General features: G+C 44.3%; 1 protein-coding gene across 1 annotated transcript; it reads left to right on the forward strand.

Moving 5' to 3' along the window:
- Nucleotides 1-793: 793 nt before the first annotated feature.
- LOC146019690 (acetylcholine receptor subunit alpha-1-B) lies at nt 794-22,554 on the forward strand. Its single transcript, XM_083152169.1, has 9 exons — nt 794-836; nt 4,266-4,411; nt 4,502-4,546; nt 8,808-8,917; nt 11,821-12,016; nt 12,508-12,745; nt 13,355-13,578; nt 21,635-21,874; nt 22,423-22,554. The coding sequence occupies exons 1-9, from the start codon at nt 794-796 to the stop codon at nt 22,552-22,554; spliced, it is 1,374 nt and encodes a 457-aa protein (XP_083008295.1).
- The last annotated feature ends 40 nt before the right edge of the window (nt 22,555-22,594 follow it).

Genomic DNA, 22,594 nt, shown 5'->3' on the forward strand with positions numbered 1-22,594 from the left:
GGTGCTGCAGAAATCATGTAGCACCATATAAAAAAAGACAATAGTAGAGGTCGGGTCTCCCTTATCCATGTATTCCAAAAACTGAAATATTCAGAAAACCGTGGATTTTCTAGATATTTCCGAGTTTTTTTGTTATCCGCCAACCCCCCCCCCCCCCCCCCGCAATTTTTATATACTTACCTTGTCCCGATGTCCACGGCGGCCTTCGAGATCCTCTTCAGCGGCATCTTCGGTCCCAGGGGTGCATTGCGCGGGCGCGCCAGTGTTGTCACCAGCGCACTCGCGCAATGCACCGTTGGGGCCGGAGATCCCGCTGAAAAAGATCCTGAAGGCCACTGTGGAACACAGTGTATAGGACATCGGGGGACCACCAGGGGATGAGGTGAGTATGAAAAAAAAATATATTCCAAAATCCGAAAAAATCCCTTATCCAAAATCTTTGTGGTACCGAGCATTTCGGATAAGAGTTACTCAACCTGTAATACAATAGAATGCATTCCAATGCTGCTGTTCCAGAGCAGGTATAGTATATATGAGTGAGCTTTAAACTCTTGCAACAGTACTTGAAGCCATGATTTGCAAGAGAAATGACTGCTGAATGATGTGTACGAGCTCCGAGAAGCTCAGCTGTCCCAGTGAACAGGTGCGGAGCAATAATAGCCCACTAGATTCCAACCTCTGGGACCGGAAGCTGGTCAGTCCCACCACACTCCAGACAAGTTTCAAGAGTCTGAAATTTCATCATTCCCGGCTTCAAACCAAAGCGTAACAGAGCTGGGAGAAGAGGAAGGAAATGGATTTGATTATTCCATGCCTTATTTTCCTCTTACAGTCAGGTACATTGATTATTTTCTATTTTATACACTATTTATCTGAGATACCTGATTACACCATTATAATGTATAATACTGTACGCCTGTTCTGTTGTTTGTTCTTTTAGAAACAATTGATCATCCATTATAATGGACTGTATACTGTATGTCTGTTCTTTTTTTTTTTTTTACAATCGATCAATTATAATGTGTAATATGTTGATTGACTTCATACAGTATATTGCATAGGTTACAACTAGAAACTAATGTAAGTATAGTTTATATATACTGATCTCAGGCTGACAATCTCCATTATAGCTTGTGTGTCAGACAATAGTCAGTGTCACATTGGGAAATACTTTACATGTTGTGCTATTGTGGGTATTTATTTATTATACTTAGAATATTCTCCCTTGGCAGCCGGACAGTGGATCAAATTTATAATTTACGATTTCTAAAAAATTCCCAGTGAAAATGCGCTGCCGGCTGGCGTATGTATTTTATCCACATTATATACGGCAGGTCTTTGTGTACTATAATATACATTATCACATGGTAACATTTTAAATGTTCATCTTTAAAGAAAATTGTAACCGACAAAGCCCAAAGAATAAGAACATACAGGGGAAATGGAATTTAATATGCAATACAGGATAAAAGGAACAGTTGACCCAAATTGCAAAATAAAAAGTCATTTTCATGGCAGAAATTTCCGTTAAGACATATTAACAACTGGGACTGCTCCCGGAAATGTCGGACTATTTCCAGCTACAACGATGTGTACAATTGTCAGATAAGAGATGCAATTGGAATGTTTTCAGCACCATTTTCTAGGTGTCTATTTATTTTGCCAAACTAATGTGGACACTGCAAAACTTACATGTAGGTGCTTCTATTTCAATAAGGTTTTATGTACCTGCCTTTTATTTATGCATTTACAGATGTAGCCCTCTTCATCCTTGCCGGGCGCCCGCCAGATCCCCTTCTCTGGCGAGCGCCGGCAATAGGGACTGGGATGCGCGTGCATCTCACATGCCTGGAAAATGTGTATTTTCCTGGCATATTTGGCTGGCAATTAGCGGCCATTTACCGCTATTTAGCGGTTTAATAAATTATGAATCCTCATTCTTTTTAATTGGTGATTCCTATTCGTATTCTGTCGATGGTGTATACATTCCTATACGAATTTACGTATTTTCGGGATAGTAAACCCCATTATATGAATTCTTAAAAAATAGGTGTATTTTTGTATACGAAACACCTATTTTTTAGGATTGTAGCTTAGTAAATTTCCCCCTCAGTGTCAGTTATGTGTTATTTTATTGGCAGCTACTAGCATTGGTATTACCTATCTCTATGACCACAAATAATTTGGTTCTGGACCACCAACCTGTGGCGGGTTGGGATCATTTGGTCTACAGCATGATGGTCGACAGTCATTAGGTCGACACCATTAGGTCGGCATGGGTCTAGATCGACATGGGAAAATGTCGACATAGTTATAGGTCGAAAGGTCGTTAGTTCGACAGGTCATTCGTTCGACAATGTCTAGGTCAACAATAAAAAGGTCGACATGGGGTTTTTCACTGTTTTTTTTACCTGAATGTCAACACAGTCGACATGGACACAGTTTAAAGTGCACCGCATCCCCTCGCATGGCTCGCTGCACTCGCCATGCGTCGGGTACGGTGCCTTTTTATGCTCGGCACACTATTTTATTCTCCCACCTCGCCTAGTGGATGGTAGGGCATGAAATACCGCCTGTCAGCACATGTCAGCTCCAAAAACAGCGAAAACCCCCATGTCGACATTTTGACTGTCGACCTAGACACTGTCCACTAATGATCTGTCGAACTAATTACCTTTTGACCTAGACACTGTCCACCTTTTCCCATGTCGACCTAGACCCATGTTGACCTGTTTCAATGTTGACCTAATGGTGTCGACCTAATGACTGTCGACCATCATGCTGTAGACCAAATGACCGCATCCCCCTGTGGCACCCATGCAAGAGTCACAAGGTACCCCAGGGTGCCTAGGCACACAGTTAGCAGCTACAGTATACGGGTAAAGCAACAGTTATCCAAAAAACAAAGAAGATGAGATTTTTATAATGCACTCTAATGTAAATATTTCAGCAATTTTGAAACGTAACTTTTATTTAATTTATTATAAAAAAAAATAGAGAAGATTACTTTGAAAAAACATTATATAGAATATGTGAATGCAAAGAAAAGTGTTTAATCACACTTTTTTTTAATTCACATATTCTATAATTTATAATTTTATTGATCTTCTCTGTGAAAGTCCACAATATCCACAATATCCACAATATCTGAGAGTCCCATAATGGAGATTAGAGGACAAGAAACCATGATGGTAGATGTTTAAGATCATTTCTCTATAGGAGCTATCTGTCAATAACTTATAATAAAAGATTAAGGGATTTTTTTTTTATGTGGGGGGTTGGTGACCATCCCTGCACCTACAGAGTTGGACACATGCTTGTTTGGAAGATGGTGATCCCAATGAAACTATTTGATGATTAGAAAAATAGTCACATACACAGCAGTAATTGATGGCAGTCCATGGAAGGGTTGGGATCGTTTTGTCTACAGCAGGCATGTCCAACGTTGGCCCTCCAGATGTTGTGAAACTACACATCCCAGCATGCTTTGCCACAGTTTTGCTATTAGAGAATGCTAAAACTATTGCAAAGCATGCTGGGATGTGTAGTTTCAAAACATCTGGAGGGCCAACGTTGGACATGCCTGGTCTACAGCATGTTGGTTGACAAGCATTAGGTCGACACCACTGGGTCGACATGGGGAAAGGTCAACATGGTTCTAGGTCGACATGGGGCAAGGTCGACAGGTAATTAGGTTGACACAAGCATTAGGTCGACAGTGTCTAGGTCGACAGTCAAAAGGTCGACATGGACATTATAAATAATAATAGATGGAGAAGGGCAATAAAAGTTCCTTAGTCTTCTTATATACTTGTACTTACCCAAAAACAGGTGAAAGTACCCTCTGATGTGGCATGTTTTATAAATTTTTTAAATCCTTAACTGTGGAGGACAAATTGGGCTATTCAAATATTCCTTAAAACTGCATGTTGACATGTTCCCACCCCTATTATACCAACACCATGGCCCTAACTGTGCAGAGTTTGTATATTCTCCCTGTGCTTGCGTGGGTTTCCTCCGGGTACTCCGGTTTCCTCCCACAATCCAAAAATATACTGTTAAGTTAATTGGCTCCCCACAAAATTAACCCTAGAATGTCTGTAATCGTGTACATGTGGTAGGGAATATAGATTGTAAGCTCCGCTGGGGCAGGGATTGATGCGAATGTTCAAATATTCTCTGTAAAGCGCTGCAGAATATGTGTGCGCTATATATATAAAACTGGTAATAAATATACTGTTTCTAAATATTTTCTATCCCTGCAGCTGGAAATGTGCTCTCCTATGAGGATGAAACGCGTCTGATTAGAGACCTGTTTGAAAACTACAACAAAGTTGTTCGTCCGGTTGAGACATTCAGTGATAAAGTTGTGGTAACAGTCGGACTGCAGCTAATTCAGCTTATTAATGTGGTATGGCTAATTAATCCAATCATTTACTAAACAAGGTGACCTATTGGCTTTTCATTATATAATATTGTTTTTTTTTAAATGTTTTTAAAGGATGAAGTAAATCAGATTGTATCAACAAATGTTCGTCTAAAACAGGTTTGTTTTTAATCTTTTTTACGTTTTGGATTTATGTCCCAAAATAGAAAATGCAACTAACATTTTCCTACTATATCTTTTTATTTTATTTTTAAAGAAATGAGAGTGGGGTAGATTCAGTTAAGCACAGGACCCGTTCATTTAAGCACATGACCCGTTCTGCTGGCTTCTGCGCTTTAACTATTGATGGCTGAGTCTGCCTGCAGTCTGTGAAAACAGAATTATCCTACAGAAACAGCCCGCAGCAGCTTGCAGGTATCTGAATCACAGGTAGAGAAGTATTAGAACACAAGGACATGCTGACACTGGAGAGAGGCAGGTTCAGGAGAAATTTAAGAAAAAAATGACTTCACAGAAAGAGTAGTAGATAAGTGGAACAGCCTCCTGTCAGAGGTGGCAGAGGCCAGATATATCAAGCTTCAAAAAGTGTTAAAATGGAGAGTGATAAACAGCCAACCAATCAGCCAGTCAGTCATGTTACAGGCTGGATTAGACGAATGACAGATAGGAGCCAGGGGCGTAACTAGAACTTATTGGCATTATACCTGCCCCTTACACATGATGCCAAATGGATTGAGCCAAAATTCACATAATGCCACACGGATTGAGACAAAATTCACATAATGCCACAGGGATTAAGACAAAATTCACATAATGCCACACAGATTAAGCCAAAATTCACAATACGCTTCATAAACAGGGACATTGTCCACCAAAGGCGCGCATTAAACATTTACACCATAATGTCCATGACACATTAAGTTACACGCCATTATGTCCATTCCTATTAAAAATTATGCTACATAAGTGCTGCTTATCTACATGCTCATTGCCAAGGGTTCCATGCTCATTGCCAGAGGTTCCATGCTCGTTGCCATGTGGGATTACATGCTCATTGCCAAGAGGGAATACATGCTCGCAGTAAATGGGGGACAGCCGCTGCAGGGGAGAAGTGATAGCCACTGAACGTGGCAGAGCCTGGCTGTATTCAGAGCACTGCAGGTCCCGGCTATTTGAAATAATACCCCTTTCACACCAGAAAATGCATTCCCATTAAGACCCCTTTTACACCAGCCTAGTCCCTGTATTTTCTGGTGTGAGGGGGAGAGAAAACCACCCCTCCCCCCCTTTAACCAGTTATCTAATTTAATTGGCTATATTTTCGGAACCAACTGACCCATTTACATGAGACAAGTATCATATTGAAGAACTTTTGAGTGGGCTTTGAATGATTTTGGTCCAGTGAAACTGGGACGTTTGGTTTCAGAGTAATCTGCCCTCCAAAAACATGAACAGCCATGAAATTACATTTCAAAAAAAAAAAATACAGGTTTACATGCAATATCTCTGGAACCGATTGACCGATATGGACCAGCCTGATATCATATTGAAGGCCCAGCGATTTGGAATTGAATGAGATCAATCACAAGCTTCTATGATGCCAGGGGGGAAACTGGCAGCCATCGGAACTGGGTGGGGGTCGGAATTGACGGGTCCCATATTATCCTATGGGGAAAAAACGTTACAGCTTTGCCAGGCGATATCTCTGGTTCCCGGGGGGCTAGAGACACGAGGCTTGGCTCATTGGAAAGCCCTGGCCCTCAGCTACAAAATGAAATTACAGGGGGGGCACGTGCTCCGGTGCCCCCCCCCCCCCCTGAATCCGCCACTGAGCAAGAGTGAGAGAGAATGTTAGGGAGGGAGAGAGTCTGGGAGAGACAACTCCAGGAGGGAGACAAAGGGAGGAGAAAGAGAGGGTGGAGGAGAGAGAGGAGGGGAGGAGAGAGAGAGAGGGGGGAGGAGAGAGAGAGATGAGAAGAGGGGGAGGAGAGAGAGAGGGGGAGAAGAAAGAGAGGGAGGTGTGATGTTAGTGTATTAGAATGCCTAATATTTGTAGACACTCCCTTACTAATATGTGTAAGCCCGAATCTTCGTTGATGGTCCCTAGGACCAGGGAAATGCTGGGAAGTGGGTGGTCCTGAGGCATTGGGGAAAATTTACTAAAGGAAATTTGTAAGAAATAGGTGTATTTGTATCCAGAAATACACTTATTTTTGACATTTACTAATACCGAAAATACGGCAATTCGTATTCGTATTGATAGCACATCAATACGACTACGAATTGCCGTATTTTCAAGATAGTACATGTCAAAAATAAGTGTATTTCTGGATACAAATACACCTATTTTTTTTACAAATTTCCTTTAGTAAATTTCCCCCATTGTGTCTGGAGTTGGATGGAATAAAACAGCACAGCGGTGAACTCACATGTCTCTGTGTCCTTATGACTGGATTTACAAACATATGAACATAACAGGGGGCCTTATTCTGGTCGATGCGTTAATTTCCGAATTCTTTCGGATGGCGTTTTTTAGCCGTCTGCGCATGCGTGGGCAACGCTATGCGCATGTGCCACGCACGGTCTCCGTACTCGTTCTCACTAATACCGTACAGAAATGTGCACCGCATTCACTTGTGAAATATGGGCATAATATGGGCATCATTCGGAAGTACACAGGGGTGTAGTTTCATAGTGGGCTAAACTGGGCGTAAACATGGGCGTACACGAGGGAGTGCACTAATTCTGGTAGGCGTGCATTCGGATAGAACACTGACTGCAAACGAACCAACAGCCAGGAAATATGCGGTCTTCATAAGCAAGTTTCACTTTGTGGACACCACTCGGTCATGCGCTAGGCATTCGGATCGCCCAATTAGTACGACCGCACCTGAACCACAGTCAGCTGAACACAATACAATCCACTCCTCTACTCATTACTCATTAATTACACTCTTTTCATTGCTTCAATTGGAACCATTGCAGCCTAAATGGACCATTACTAAACACAGAAATATATGCTGAAAGCACGGCTGGGTGAAGGGTAATGTAAAGATGTAGATAGTGTGTTGGTGTGTATGTGTGTGTTTGCATTTAAAGAATAATTTATGATACATGCATACATAACACATGGGCGTAAAGGGGCAAGAAAGAATGTTTGGAACTTTGCATGATGTAAGGGTTAATCTAAAGTGGTAGTAATGTGTTTAATGATCAATTCGAACAATAATAGATAACCATTAAAAACAATCCCTTTTTAATGAGGTAGCCTAATTGCATAAGTATGTGATGTGTGTGATGTATCAGTTCCGATGATAGTAGTATGTTTTGCGGAAATACACCGCATCGGTGCGTACGGTCAGGTTCCCGTCCGTTCTGACGCTGTAAGACCGTGCAGAATATGTGTGTGTCCACCGCACACGCAAGGTTTGGATGTCGTCCGTAAACACGCCCTCTTCTTAAAGAGTGAGTCCGTCCGAATGCGGAGGACCGGTGGGCGTTTCTTCGTACGATGTCTGCACAGCGTGGCGTGCGGTCCGCTCCGAAAGAATTCGGAAATTTACGCACCAACCAGAAAAACCTCCAGGAGGAGGGAGAGAGAGAGCGAGAGAGAGGAGGAGGAGAGAAAGAGGAGAGAAAGAGAGAGAAAGGGAGGGAGGTAAGGTGGCAAGAGAGAGAAGGGAGTGAAAAAGAGGAGACGGGGGGGGGGGGGAGGGGGAGACATACAGGAAAGAGGGGGGTCTGGGAGACCACGCATCGCCATGGGGTGTATACGCTGCGCAATATGTGCTTAATTTCTCAGCGATCTAGACAGATGCTTCAAAAATAGCCAAATATCTATATTTGCAGGTGGGGCTGATGTAACATGTGCAGAGAGTTACCTTTGGGTGAGGTATTTTGTTTATGTGCAGAGTAAATTCTGGCTGCTTTATTCTTACACTGCAATATAGATTTCAGTTTGAACACACCCCACCCAAAAGTAACTCTCTCTCTCTCTACATGTTACATCTGCCCCACCTGCAGTGCAGCATGGTTCTGTCCATTAAAGAAGGAGTTTGCTTTTGCAAACCACCAGAATCACCCCCCATAGTTTGGGAACTACTGAACTAGAGGGAACTAGGGGTGTTGCTGCTGCACATTAACTGGTGGTGTTGCCTAAAGCAACCAAACAGATTGTGTATATCATTTATATATTGCATTCTAGTATATGAGAGACAAAATATGATTGTTGCTATGGGCAACAGCATCACTTGTCTGTTTTAGAAGCATTCATAAATCTACCACTGGGTCTTGTTATTAAATATCCAAAGAAATGAGATATATAGTACTGTGCACATATTAGTTTATCCTTTTCAATTAAAATTGATTGAAATAAGTAACTTTGACTGTATTTTGTTCTTATTATCTGTCACTTGTTTAGCAATGGGTGGATGTGAACCTAAAATGGGACCCAGCAAATTATGGTGGAATACAGAAAATTCGCATTCCTTCCAGCGATATTTGGCGCCCGGATTTTGTTCTTTACAACAAGTATGTTAGCCCATAATATATCAATGTGAAATTATGCGAATTGTACTTGTCCTACATTATTCTAATATTATGAAGAATATGATTGATATGTTGTTTATAGGCCACAACCAGTGGTGTAACTAGATATTTGTGGACCACACAGCAAAGGTTTGTGGAGGCCCCTATGTACCACTCTATGGTGAAAAATAATATATATAGCTCATGTGGAAAGGGGAAGGTGGGCCCCTTTCAGCAGTGGGCCCAATAGAGCTGCACTCCCTGCACATGTGGTAGTTATGCCCATGGCCACAGCTGGATTTCAGAGAGAGCTTGTACCACATGGCCGGTGGGAAGATGGGCCTGGCATCATTATTGTATCATCGTGGCCCCCCCCACTATACAGTGGCGAAAAAAGCAACTGGGGGAGGGTGGAGGTGAGGACCTCTGGGGAAAAGTGGGATACTTACCCAACTTTCCGGGGGTTCGAAGGCGCCACCCGATTTTTAGGACCCTCCTGGACATACCAGAAGATTAGGCAAGTACAGATGGAGTCCCTCTAATGCTTGCGGGGACTGGCGATGCCTGAAGCGGAGACGGGCAGGGTCTGACTGTCTAATGGAGTCCCTCGCCGCCAGCAGGGACATTCTGGTGAGCTCATCTGTATCTGCTGGACAGACTTCAGAATTATTTATTGCCTTCCTTTTAAAATATATTTGATCAGTTACCGAGGGCTTTACTTGACATAAATGCTAGATGCATCCAATGTTGGACTGTTGCATGAAGGGCCCACCAAGGAATGCACTGGTAGGGGCCCAAGCTTAAGGGGAAGGCCAACCTCCAGTGTACCCAGTTACCACAGAGGGACTTGGACAACCTTTAGTGAGGAGTAGGAGTATAACCCATTTATAATGAAGGCAGTAGCACTGTATCAGCACCACCCACCACCACCACCCACTTTCATAGGCAGAAGAGTTAATTTGAATGTAGATTCCATAGAAATAAACCAAGCACCCAAGTTAATCTTTGATTCTGCTCCTCCTACAATCAGGGCCGGTGCAAGACACCGGAGCGCCCCAGGCGAGTCGAGGTGGGGGCGCCCCGGTGCCGGAGGGAGGGGGGGGTACCTGTGGAAAAAACTTGCGGCCCCGGCGTCCCTGCAGTGCTGGGGCGGTCAGGGGTGTCCGTGCCGTAGGGGTACCTGCGGCGCCGTCATGTGTATAAAGCTGGCTGCGGCCGGCGGGGTCCCTGCAGTGAATAGAAAATAACTAGCGCTTCCCGCGCCGCCGCGCGCATATCGCTAGTTATTTTCTATCCAGCTTTATACACATGACGGCGCCGCAGGTACACCTACGGCACGGACACCCCTGACCGCCCCAGCACTGCAGGGACGCCGGGGCTGCAAGTTTTTTACACAGTTCGCTGGGGGTGAGGGGCGAACTGCCGCCCTCCACGTGCCGGCACCCTAGGCAAATGCCTAGAGCTGCCTAGTGGTGGCGCCGGCCCTGCCTACAATAGTTATGCCCCTTTCAGAACACACTTAAAAAACGTTATTTTGCCAATTTTTAACCGTTTTAAAATGGTAATCTGTGCGGTCTGAAAGGTGCAGAACCACTTTACCATTTTTAAAAAAGCAGTTTTTGCAAAATGGTTAAAATGGAGGGTCCTACCCGTTTCAGACCTGGTATTTTGGCACCAAAATCTGGTCTAAAACGGTATTTAGGACCCAGCCAATAGTGGTCCGCTCTGTGCATATCTAATGAGCAGACCACTATTGGCTTCCCCCCCAGCGCAGGAAGGGAATGATTGCGCTGGGGGCAGGGGGTCCCTGCAGTGTATGTTAGATCAGTGGCGGGGTCCCTACAGCTGATGGGAACTAGTAGTACTAGTACCCCCAGCACGATTATTCCCTGCGCTGCACTGCCCAGGTAGGATCCGGGCTGTGGGGTTCGGGCACATAGCCTTCTATCTTCCGGACAGGCTGGCTGCTGCTCTTCCCCCTCCCGTGCGTGCTCATTCATACAGATGGCATCAGCTGCTCATCACGCTTCCTCTAGTTCCTGAGTGTTTGGCTGCTTCTCCCCGGCTCTGCCCTGTGTCTCTCATGCTGCTGAGCGGACACTCATCGGCTCCAGCTTGCGGTGCCCAGCAGCAGCCAATGGACTCTGCGAGAAGTGCACAGACAGATCCCCCTCGCAGCAGCCTCAGTAACAGGGAGAGACCCCCGCCAGCGTCCAGCACGGGGCAACAATGCGCCGGCAGCATGGCCAAATGGATCAAGGAGCACCAGGGGTTCAAGAGCTCCAAGTTGCCCCCTCCTGCCCCACCTAAGCCAGGCTACAGACAATGCCTGACAGGGGGAGCCCCCACTCCCCATCACCTGCACTCCATGGGACCCCAGTTCCCTGTCACCCCAGTCGGAGGTGGCCCTGCCCTGCTACTCCGGCCTGCCCGACAGGAACAAGAGGTACTTGGGGGGAGGGAGCTGCCCAGAAGTACCAGTTTCACTGTATAGCTCTCACACCGCAAACCTGCTTTAGACCAGGTATTTACATGCGGTGTGAAAGGGGTTACACTTGCTCATACCCGTTTTAAAAAACTTTTTAAATACCTGGTCTAAGCAGGTTTTGCGGTGTGAAAGCAGCATTACTGACCCTTAGATGAGGAGGTGGGGCCCTCAGGCAATGGAAACTATCAGGGATTTCCTCGATACACCAGTGGGCCAGCTGAACTTGTATTTACTCCTCTAATAGTAAGGAGCAGATCATTGAGAAGTAATGAACAGGCCCATTATTTAATACATGAGGAAATTAGTGTTTGCACGTGTGTAATGAGCCCACAAGTGATTGTGAATGAACCCCTTAAATGTTTGCATAATGAGATGATCTTAACTACTCAGTTTCTTTAATATATTTATTTCGTTATAGTGCAGATGGTGACTTCACCATTGTCAAGGATACTAAAGTACTTCTGGATTACACCGGGAAAATTTTATGGATGCCTCCAGCTATATTTAAAAGCTACTGCGAAATCATAGTCACGTATTTTCCATTCGATCAGCAGAACTGCAGCATGAAGCTCGGCACTTGGACCTATGACGGCAATTTAGTAGTTATAAACCCCGTAAGACATATTTTTTAAAATTATAAACGGTAAAAACAATAGAAGTATTTAGCGGGTCCAAAATGAAAAAATAATCTCCATTGTATGCGGAGTTCCATAGTTAAATCATATTCAAAATACTTACCAGTTGGGCCCCTACATCCAACATGGCTGGGCGATTCTATCCTTTCTCCTGGAGGAAATGTTCTTTGGCAGTGGAACGAAGAACCAAAAAATACTGCAGCAGGGCCAATGGGAAAGTCACTAGCGATGACAGCATGTCACGTGACTCACCCCCATCAGACCAGCCATTGGTTTTTAATGCCAGGTCCCATTGGCAGTGATGTTGGACTGGACACACATCGTCTAATGTGTACCCAGGTTAAATACTTAAAAAGTGGATGAAAAAGTTGCCATGTCCAGGAATAAAGGGGCTATTTATGAAGGTAGTAAAATTGGGAATGCATTTCCTAAAGAGTTCATTGTAACCTAAACACGTTGATTTATTTCAGGAGAGCGAACGTCCAGATCTCAGTAACTTCATGGAGAGTGGAGAGTGGTTGATGAAGGACTATCGCTGCTGGAAGCACTGGGTTACCTACACATGCTGTCCTGACGTCCCATACTTAGACATCACCTATCACTTTGTCTTACAGCGCCTCTCCCTTTACTTCATTGTGAACGTCATAATTCCCTGTCTGCTCTTCTCCTTCCTGACCGGTTTAGTGTTCTATCTGCCCACTGATTCAGGTATCATGTACCTCAGGTTTAGGATTTTAGGATTGTCTAACTCTCTCTGCACATGTTACATCTGCCCCACAAGCAGTGCACATGGTTATGTCCATTTGAGAAGGAATTTGCCTTTGCGAGTGAACCAGAATAAGGGCCACTGTGTAGTTATGCTCCCACTTGTGTCCATGCTGTTTGTACATGTATTCAGCTCACTGATGCATTATATTATTAGTATAGATGAGAGCTTTGTCCAACCTGATGTCTCTTTTTAAAACAGATATTTCATAATTGATAACACAAGTATCAACAATACTCCAGGGTTGCCGACCCTCCCGGAATTTCCGGGAGTCTCCGGGAGTCTCCCGGATCGCGGCATTAAAATGCCGCAATCCTCGGGTCTCAGAGGAGGGGGCGGAGCTAAAATGAAACAATCGTGTCATTTTAGCCCCGCCCCCTTCACGGAGATCCGTGAATTCGCTGGTTTAACATCATGGGGCGGGGCTTTGTGATGTCACGCTTAAGCCCCACCCCCTGAGCGGCTGCTGATAAATAATAAAGTCGGCAACCCTGCAATTCTCACATATTATGACATTGCTTTTCCTCTTGTCTTCTTCCCATATCCTGTAGGAGAGAAAATGACGCTAAGTATCTCTGTCCTGCTGTCCCTGACTGTGTTTCTTCTGGTTATTGTGGAGTTGATCCCTTCGACTTCCAGTGCCGTGCCGCTGATTGGAAAATACATGTTATTTACAATGGTGTTAGTCATAGCATCTATCATTATTACAGTCATAGTAATTAACACTCATCATCGATCCCCAAGTACTCACACAATGCCGCCCTGGGTGAGGAAGGTGAGTTCAGCGATCTGCAGAGCAGTCATTTATTGTTTCCACCTGTCCCAACTTGTGACTCTACACCGAAACCATACAGATACTTGCATTCACCATACACCAAATACCCCAACCACGCCTTCACGCTCTCCTGTCACCCTCTGCAGCTTTGGGAAACAAACATGAAACCTACAAAGATGCTTTGGATCTGGTGATCATCTTTGGAGGATATCATGCAGTTCTGCAGATTTCCTGCACTACAAAGGTTTTCATGGGTTGGGATCGTTGGGTCTACAGCAAGTTGGTCGACACCGTTCTAGGTCGACATGGGACAAGGTCGACATGGGTCTAGGTCAACATGGGACAAGGTCGACATGGGTCTAGGTTGACAGGTCAGTGAGGTTTTTCACTGTTTTTTTTTAACCTGATTGTTGACACAGTCGACATGGACACAGTTTCCAGTGCACCGCATCCCCTCACATCGTTCGCGATTCTTCAGGCACGGTTTTATTCTCCCACCACGCACTAGTGGATGGTAGGGCATGAAATATCGCTTGTCGACACATGTCGGCTCAAAAAAACAGTGAAAAACCCAGTCCACCTTTTAACCTAGACACTGTCAACCTAATGCTTGTGTCGACCTTGACCCATGTCGACCTAGAACCATGTCGACCTAATGGTGTCGACCTAATGATTGTCGACCAACTTGCTGTAGACCCGATGACCGTATCCTGGTTTTCACTGCACACCAATTGCTACCCTTGCCTTAGCTAAACAATCCGGCTTCTCTTATCTCGTTTACAGTGAGGGGCAATGTTATTATTATAAGTATGGTGAAGCGATAAAGTGGAAGGTGATGCTAATCAGCCCCTAACTGTCATTTTCATAAACCCGGCATGAACTTTACAGTAAGGAGCTGATTGGCTGGTGCGTACCCACCTTCTTTTTTATCATTTCACCAGGCTTTGTAAATCTGTTCCTATGTTCTCTAATCACTATCATCTCTTACTGCCCTTAGTTTAGGCATGTCCAAACTGTGGCCCTCCAACTACACATCCCAGCATGATGCCCTGCCATAGTTTTAGCATTCACTAATAGAAAAACTGTGGAAAGGAATTATGGGACTTGTAGTTTCACAACAGGGGTGCAGATCTATCCATCACCGATCTCAGGGGCAAACGCAGGATTTTCAGAAGGGGGTTTCCAGAGGGGCGGAGCAAAGCATGGAGATGGACACTTAGGTGACCCAGTATATGCCGGGTCAGATAAAGTATTATAGATAGACCAAATGTATATAAATAATAATAAAAATATATATATTTACATATGTATATATATATATATATATATATATATATATATATACACACACACACATATATATATATATATACATACAGGGGCGTCAACAGCAGTGTAGACGGTACTTCTGTATTATAGCGGCGCCCCCGATGTGCATCGCGCAATGTTTATATCGCGTTGCATCGCATGGCATGCATCGGATGGCATGCGATGCGATGCGACACGATTTTTGCCCCCTATGCGATGAAAGATCGTATAAGCACCATAAAGGGTGCTTTTAAGCACCCTAATGGGTGCTTACAATGTGAAATGCACCCCCACGCCACCCCCCCACTATAAACGTGAACCCGAAGCGTGGCGAGCGCAGTGAGCCCGCGAGGGGCGGCGGTGCGCGTCCTCCGACCTTTTTATACCCCTACTATCCACGTCGGCGTGGAGTTGAGAATAGAAAGTGTGGCGAGCGCAGCGAGCCACCGAGCCCGAAGCGTGGCGAGTCCAGCGAGCCCCACGAGGGGACGCGGATACCTTCACAGGTATCGGAGTCCCCTCGCGGGCTTCACAGGTATCCGCGTCCCCTCGCGGGGCTCGCTGCGCTCGCCACACTTTCTATTCTCAACTCCACGCCGACGTGGATAGTGGGGGTATGAAAAGGTCGGAGGACGCGTACCGCCGCCCCTCGCCACGCTTCGGGTTCACGTTTATAGTGGGGGGGTGGCGTGGGGGTACATTTCACATTGTAAGCACCTATTAGGGTGCTTATACAATGCTTAATCGCGTTGCATCGCATTGTATGGCATTGTATGCCATGTACAATGTCATACAATTTAAAAATTGTATGACATTGTACAGCATCGCGCGATATCGCGTTGCATCGTATACCATCGTATGCCTTATGGCATGCGATGGGCGCCGCCAAAATACACAAGTACCGTGTAGACCTCTGGGCATAGCAGTGTATTGGGGCCCCTACCGATCCTCCAGCGGTAGGGGTGGGGGAAGCTTTGATGTCCCGCGGGTGGTAGGGGGTATTATATCAACCGCTCAGCATGTAGGGCCTGGATCAGTAATTTCCACTGATTACCCCTTTACTGCACAGATGGTGGGAGATGGGGTGAGAGAAGGGGGCATTGGGCTGAATGAAGGGGCCCTGATACATAACTTCCAGGGTGGTAGAGGATTGTTTAATATGCAGAGGAGGGGTGTATAGTGGAGTGGGGTTATTATTCATAATTTTCTCATGGGAGGACAGCTTGTTTTACTGCAGATATCTCCAGTTCCCAGAAATAGATTTCTTAAATTTTAATGGAATCAAAAACTAGAGAATCCCACCTACCAAATAGTATTGGGGACTAAGGGATCAGAGTTCAGGAGGCAGAGCAATCTGCGAATGAGCATATAAAACTACATACCAGGTGTGTGGAGCTGGAGCAGTAACCAGCTGCTTGAAGGCTGATTTCTCTGGTTCTGGGAACAGTAGAGACAAGCTGCTAGTATCCATCAAAGGGGGAGAGTCTCAGCTTTTGGAACATATCCTCAGAAAAACTCTAAGTAAGACAGAGCAAACAGAAAAAATTTAGCAATAGACTAGCGCTGTATAGAAACCAAATAAAGTGTATCTGGTATATGATGTATAAGAGTCCCCGCTTCAGAAATCTTCCTGGTGCTATAAGAGCTTTGACTTACAATTTAATTCTAGCAGGTGTTCACATAAGAGTTTCTTTATAAGACTTCAAGGTAGCGGAGAAGTGGCAGGAAATATCAGCATGAAATCGACTTACATTTAGGTTCTGTCTCGCGTGCATAAAAAGGTTTCTTTACCAGCAGACTCCAGGTGACAGGTAAAACGCAGGTTTATTCATACAAAGACATCCATATAAATCCAAACGATAAGACAAGGTTAAAAAAGTTCATGGAAGCAGGTAGTGGCGAGAGTGGACGATCGGCGGCGGCTGTTCCCTCAGTGACTGGCGTGCTGCAGACTGCGCCGGCAGAGGGGCTCCGTGTGTTGCCGCTTGAGAGGTCAGACTCGCTAATGCTGCTGGACGCTGGCGGCTAGATCATCAACGCGTTTCGGATATTGTATATCCTTTTTCAAGATGTGCCGCTGTCGGGGCCGGGAGGTGCTTTTAAGGAGGTCCTGTCCAATCACGTAATTTCAGGAAAAACCTCACGTATTTGACCTAGCCCGGCTTTAGACATTTAAAATACGTTTCTATCTAAAATGCTTTGCAGTATGCTTAAAATACATTTTTGAAAGACTTTTAAAATACATTTAAATAATCTTCAATAAAAAGTTTACACAATAAAAAATAAAAATGACATGATTATAACAAAAACATGATTATAAAAAACGGGAAGATAAACAATTAGCACAATAAAATGGCATATACATAGCAGCACTTATAATTGCACATATAATTGTAATCTGACTGGTATTTAACTCATATGAAGCCGGACATTTGTGAGGGGAAGAGAACACAAAAAGGAACATGGTTAATATTATACAAAATAACACCATATCCCACCTCCCACCTCATTGTAATTCATATTAGGGATCATGGTGTTCAAAATGCAGATTATGAATATAAATGGCTCACATGAATTACAATGAGGTGGGATATGGTGTTATTTTGTATAATATTAACCATGTTCCTTTTTGTGTTCTCTTCCCCTCACAAATGTCCGGCTTCATATGAGTTAAATACCAGTCAGATTACAATTATATGTGCAATTATAAGTGCTGCTATGTATATGCCATTTTATTGTGCTAATTGTTTATCTTCCCGTTTTTTATAATCATGTTTTTGTTATAATCATGTCATTTTTATTTTTTATTGTGTAAACTTTTTATTGAAGATTATTTAAATGTATTTTAAAAGTCTTTCAAAAATGTATTTTAAGCATACTGCAAAGATTTTTAGATAGAAACGTATTTTAAATGTCTAAAGCCGGGCTAGGTCAAATACGTGAGGTTTTTCCTGAAATTACGTGATTGGACAGGACCTCCTTAAAAGCACCTCCCGGCCCCGACAGCGGCACATCTTGAAAAAGGATATACAATATCCGAAACGCGTTGATGATCTAGCCGCCAGCGTCCAGCAGCATTAGCGAGTCTGACCTCTCAAGCGGCAACACACGGAGCCACTCTGCCGGCGCAGTCTGCAGCACGCCAGTCACTGAGGGAACAGCCGCCGCCGATCGTCTACTCTCGCCACTACCTGCTTCCATGAACTTTTTTAACCTTGTCTTATCGTTTGGATTTATATGGATGTCTTTGTATGAATAAACCTGCGTTTTACCTGTCACCTGGAGTCTGCTGGTAAAGAAACCTTTTTATGCACGCGAGACAGAACCTAAATGTAAGTCGATTTCATGCTGATATTTCCTGCCACTTCTCCGCTACCTTGAAGTCTTATAAAGAAACTCTTATGTGAACACCTGCTAGAATTAAATTGTAAGTCAAAGCTCTTATAGCACCAGGAAGATTTCTGAAGCGGGGACTCTTATACATCATATCCCAGATACACTTTATTTGGTTTCTATACAGCGCTAGTCTATTGCTAAATTTTTTCTGTTTGCTCTGTATGTATTTGGGTTTGGGCGTTAACCCATTGCAATAGACCAGCAGCTCACTCAGTCCAGCGCTGGGTACACACAAAATTCTTTGTTCTAAGTAAGACAGAACCTGAAATATCTGACTTGGAATAGCAATTAACAGGCTTGGATGGGGACCACTGATTTGAAGTCAGATATCTCCGGTTCCCAAGGGTCAATTTTTAAAATTATTGTACCTATGAAAAGAGGGGACCCTCAGCTTTCAGCCTAGGGTCCTTAGACTCCTGGGAGGGTGGTTTCTGGGTACTCAGAACCCCCCCCCCTGCGTGCGCCACTGGATCTCACTGTACCATTAACACATGTCCGATTGTCTTTATTCCACAATCTTCTCTCTCTGCAGCACTTCTCTTCCCACTATTAAGGACCAGATGCATTAAGCTTCAAAGAGTGATAAAGTGGAGAGTGATAAGCAACCAGCCAATCAGCTCCCATCTGTCATGTTATTACAGGCTGGATTAAAACAATGACAGGTAGGAGCTGATTGGCTGATTGTTTATCACTCTTCACTTTATCACTTTTTGAAGCTTCATACATCTGGCTCTAAGACTTTTCTGTCACCTTCTTCAACCAATATTCAGCTTTAATATGCGACTTCAGTACCTTCTGACTTTTATTGTCAGACTCGCAAGTGAGAACAACTAGGCAAAATAAGCGGTACTCTTTACTTAGAACGGCGCCCACGATTTTGATCGTGGGCATCGTTAGTAAAAAATCTCGGGCATTGAATGCACTAAAAAATCGGGTGAGATGCGACCGACGAGATGCCCGTGATTTCCCATAGGGAACAATGTTAAATGTCTCAATTGACCAGATTTTCCTGTTCAATGCCTCAATTGACCCGATTTTTCCATAGGAAACAATGTTAAATGGCCCACAGAGGCCAAATAGGCACCCTGAAGTGTGAAATGGCCCCCACAATTGTTAACGCCACCCCACGATTAACGTGAACCCGAAGCGTGGCGAGCGCAGCGAGCCCGCGAGGGGCGGCGGTACGCGTCTTACGACCTTTTCATACCCCCACTATCCATGTCGGCGTGGAGTTGAGAATAGAAAGTGTGGCGAGCCACCGAGCCCGAAGCGTGGCGAGCTTAGCGAGCCCCGTGAGGGGACGCGGACAGCTGTGAAGCCCGCGAGGGGACGCGGATACCTGTGAAGGTATCCGCGTCCCCTCGCGGGGCTCGCTGCGCTCGCCACGCTTCGGGCTCGGTGGCTCGCTGTGCTCGCCACACTTTCTATTCTCAACTCCACGCCGACGTGGATAGTGGGGGTATGAAAAGGTCGTAGGATGCGTACCGCCGCCCCTCGCGGGCTCGCTGCGCTCGCCACGCTTCGGGTTCACGTTGATCGTGGGGTGGCGTTAACAATTGTGGGGGCCATTTCACACTTTAGGGTGCCTATTTGGCCTCTGTGGCCCATTTAACATTGTTTCCTATGGAAAAATCTGGTCAATTGAGGCATTGAACAGGAAAATCTGGTCAATTGAGACATTTAACATTGTTCCCTATGGGAAATCACGGGCATCTCGTCGGTCGCATCTCACCCGATTTTTTAGTGCATTCAATGCCCGAGATGGCCATGATGGGCGCCCTTCTAAGTAAAGAGTACCAAATAAGCCACCTCTCGACCCTTCCTGTCCATTATTGTATTGATTTATTTCAATACAGTATACATTTCCATACAGTGAATGCATTAAATAAATCATTTACATTTGTTCATATGCAGATTTTGTAAAGTTATGTTTATTAATTCCATAACCCACTTGTTCAATTCAATATTTTGGCCCGGAGAAAAATCTGCAATTTTTTGATCGTTTTAGGGTGAATTCAACTCACCCAATTTAATCCTCATGCCAATTTTTCACCTGGGCGAAAAATCCAGCATTGGTAAAAAAAATATGGATTGTCGAATTTGACACAAATCCACATGATTTTGGCGAATGTGCGGCCATTTTTGCCAATGCACCCCTCCCCCCTCAAAAAAAAAAAAGTTAAATGGCATGGGCGAAAATGTACTAAAAAATGGGGGGAAAACAATGTCTGTGATTGAATACAGATAGGCGAATCTTTGCAGTTTTTGAGGCTGGATAGTAAATTAGGAAAAACCACATTTAAAAAAAAATAAAAAAACCCATGAAAAAGCCATTTCGATCTTTCATGCTGATTTAATGCTTATGTCGACATAATGGCCATGACATAGTGACTGTCCACCTAATGCTTGTAGACTTGTGACCGCATTCTCTAGCATCCAAAAAAACGGTCTGCTATAAGGGGGCGGACATTTTATGAGGGAGATTTTAATAGCAGCAGGACAGGAGCCGAGCCAGGAGAAGCGCTGGGACCGCAGAGATCTGCGTGTCTTATTTACAGAGGCGGCGGCAAGCTGCAACAGGGGTAAGGCAGGCAGCGGTGAAGCAATAGCCCCGCAGACCCCCGGCACCCACACTTTACTCAGCACCTCCCCGCCGCTGCGGGGTCTGTGGGGCTATTGTTAGGCCACTGACCGCATCCCTTGGCAAATCATCACATGGGATGTTGCCCATACCAACCTATCAGATTCTATCTATTATCTTCTAGAAGATACTAAGTAAGTAGAATCTGACTAGTTGCTATGGGCAACATCCCATCGTTAATAGAACTCTCATATTAGAAAATTTATCCCTAAGGGGGTATTCAATTACGGGTCACGACTGTCAATCCGGCCTGCCAGCCGTGACTCAGGCCCGTTTTCATTTTGTTCGACCGAAGATAGCCAGGTGTGATTCAATGTCCTGTCTGCCAATTGGATGAAAAGGGGGCGTGTCCACGTAAACGGCCGTGAATTGTAAAGATTCGCCCACGATCACAACAATTCATAGCCAAAATTGACAAAACAGGGCCGACTGCTTTTAAAATCAGGCCCGTTATGCCAATCTGACTCTTCAATGATGTCGGGAAAGACAGCATTGAATAGGCAGTCCCTGCTATTTCCCCCATTGCAAATAGCGGCTGGGATTGAATACACCCCTAAATCTCTATAATTAGTATGTTGAAAATTCAATTACTGAAAACAAGGGCAGGTGCCCGCTGGCCAAATCTCATTCTCTTGTAAGTTTCCATTACATTGCGCCATGTTGGTTTTCACATACTGATGCCGAAATAATATTTGAATTTCATTTATATAGATATTTATTGACACCATCCCAAACTTGATGTTCTTCTCTACAATGAAACGCCCCTCGCAAGAGAAACAAGGGCAGAAGATTTTTGCAGAAGACATCGATATATCAGAGATTTCTGGGAAATTAGGTCCTGCCGCCGTAACCTACCAGTCCCCGATCTTAAAGAATCCTGATGTGAAGAGTGCTATAGAAGGAGTCAAGTATATTGCAGAGACCATGAAATCCGACCAGGAATCCAATAAGGTAAAATAGCATATATCCCAGATTTACAGCTACATTATTATTGTATGATAAATATGAAAAAACACCTTATTTGTAAGGTGGCGGGAGACTACAGCCACTACTAGTATGTACCAATATGTAATAGAGGCACTAGAGTTATATAGATCTATACTCAACAAAAAGAGCTGTATGTTACACAATAACAACTACAGTAATACATTACCTGGGGTATCTTTTCCAGCTCCACCTGGAATTGTTACACAGGGGAAATAAACTATAAATCATTCTAGTCTACCAGGGGACTGCTCAATAGCCCTAGCGCTAGTAGCAGTTCCAACGATGAGCCACTTTCAAATAAGTACATTGACAGCGTTCAACATTCGATGTAGACCATTTTTGAATTTAAAAAAATACAATTAATTTAAACATTTAAACCAGACTATAAAATAGCACTTTCTATAAACAACGCTGTTATTTGCCCAGCTAGATAACAGTATACAGTATTATTTCTAATCATCCTGGATAGATATTACTGATCTAATGTACAGTACATCATTTCATTTCTGCAGGCTTCAGAAGAATGGAAATTTGTAGCAATGGTGCTGGACCACGTCCTCCTCGGGGGCTTCATGATCGTTTGTGTCATTGGGACATCAGCTGTGTTTGCTGGTCGTCTTATTGAGCTTAACTCACAGGAATGAATTGAATTGGGATTTTACTCCATTACTGACAGGACAAAAA

Source organism: Crinia signifera, chromosome 7 (genome assembly GCF_055691185.1).
Source record: "Crinia signifera chromosome 7, ASM5569118v1, whole genome shotgun sequence".
Classification (NCBI taxonomy): Eukaryota; Metazoa; Chordata; class Amphibia; order Anura; family Myobatrachidae; genus Crinia; species Crinia signifera.

What these genes read in the sequence shown, in the direction of transcription:
- LOC146019690 (XM_083152169.1), top strand. Translation starts at nt 794, where the DNA reads ATGGATTTGATTATTCCATGCCTTATTTTCCTCTTACAGTCAG. An exon ending in TATTTTCCTCTTACAGTCAG is followed by an intron (nt 837 to 4,265) that starts GTACATTGATTA and finishes CTATCCCTGCAG; the next exon opens with CTGGAAATGTGCTCTCCTAT. An exon ending in TAATTCAGCTTATTAATGTG is followed by an intron (nt 4,412 to 4,501) that starts GTATGGCTAATT and finishes ATGTTTTTAAAG; the next exon opens with GATGAAGTAAATCAGATTGT.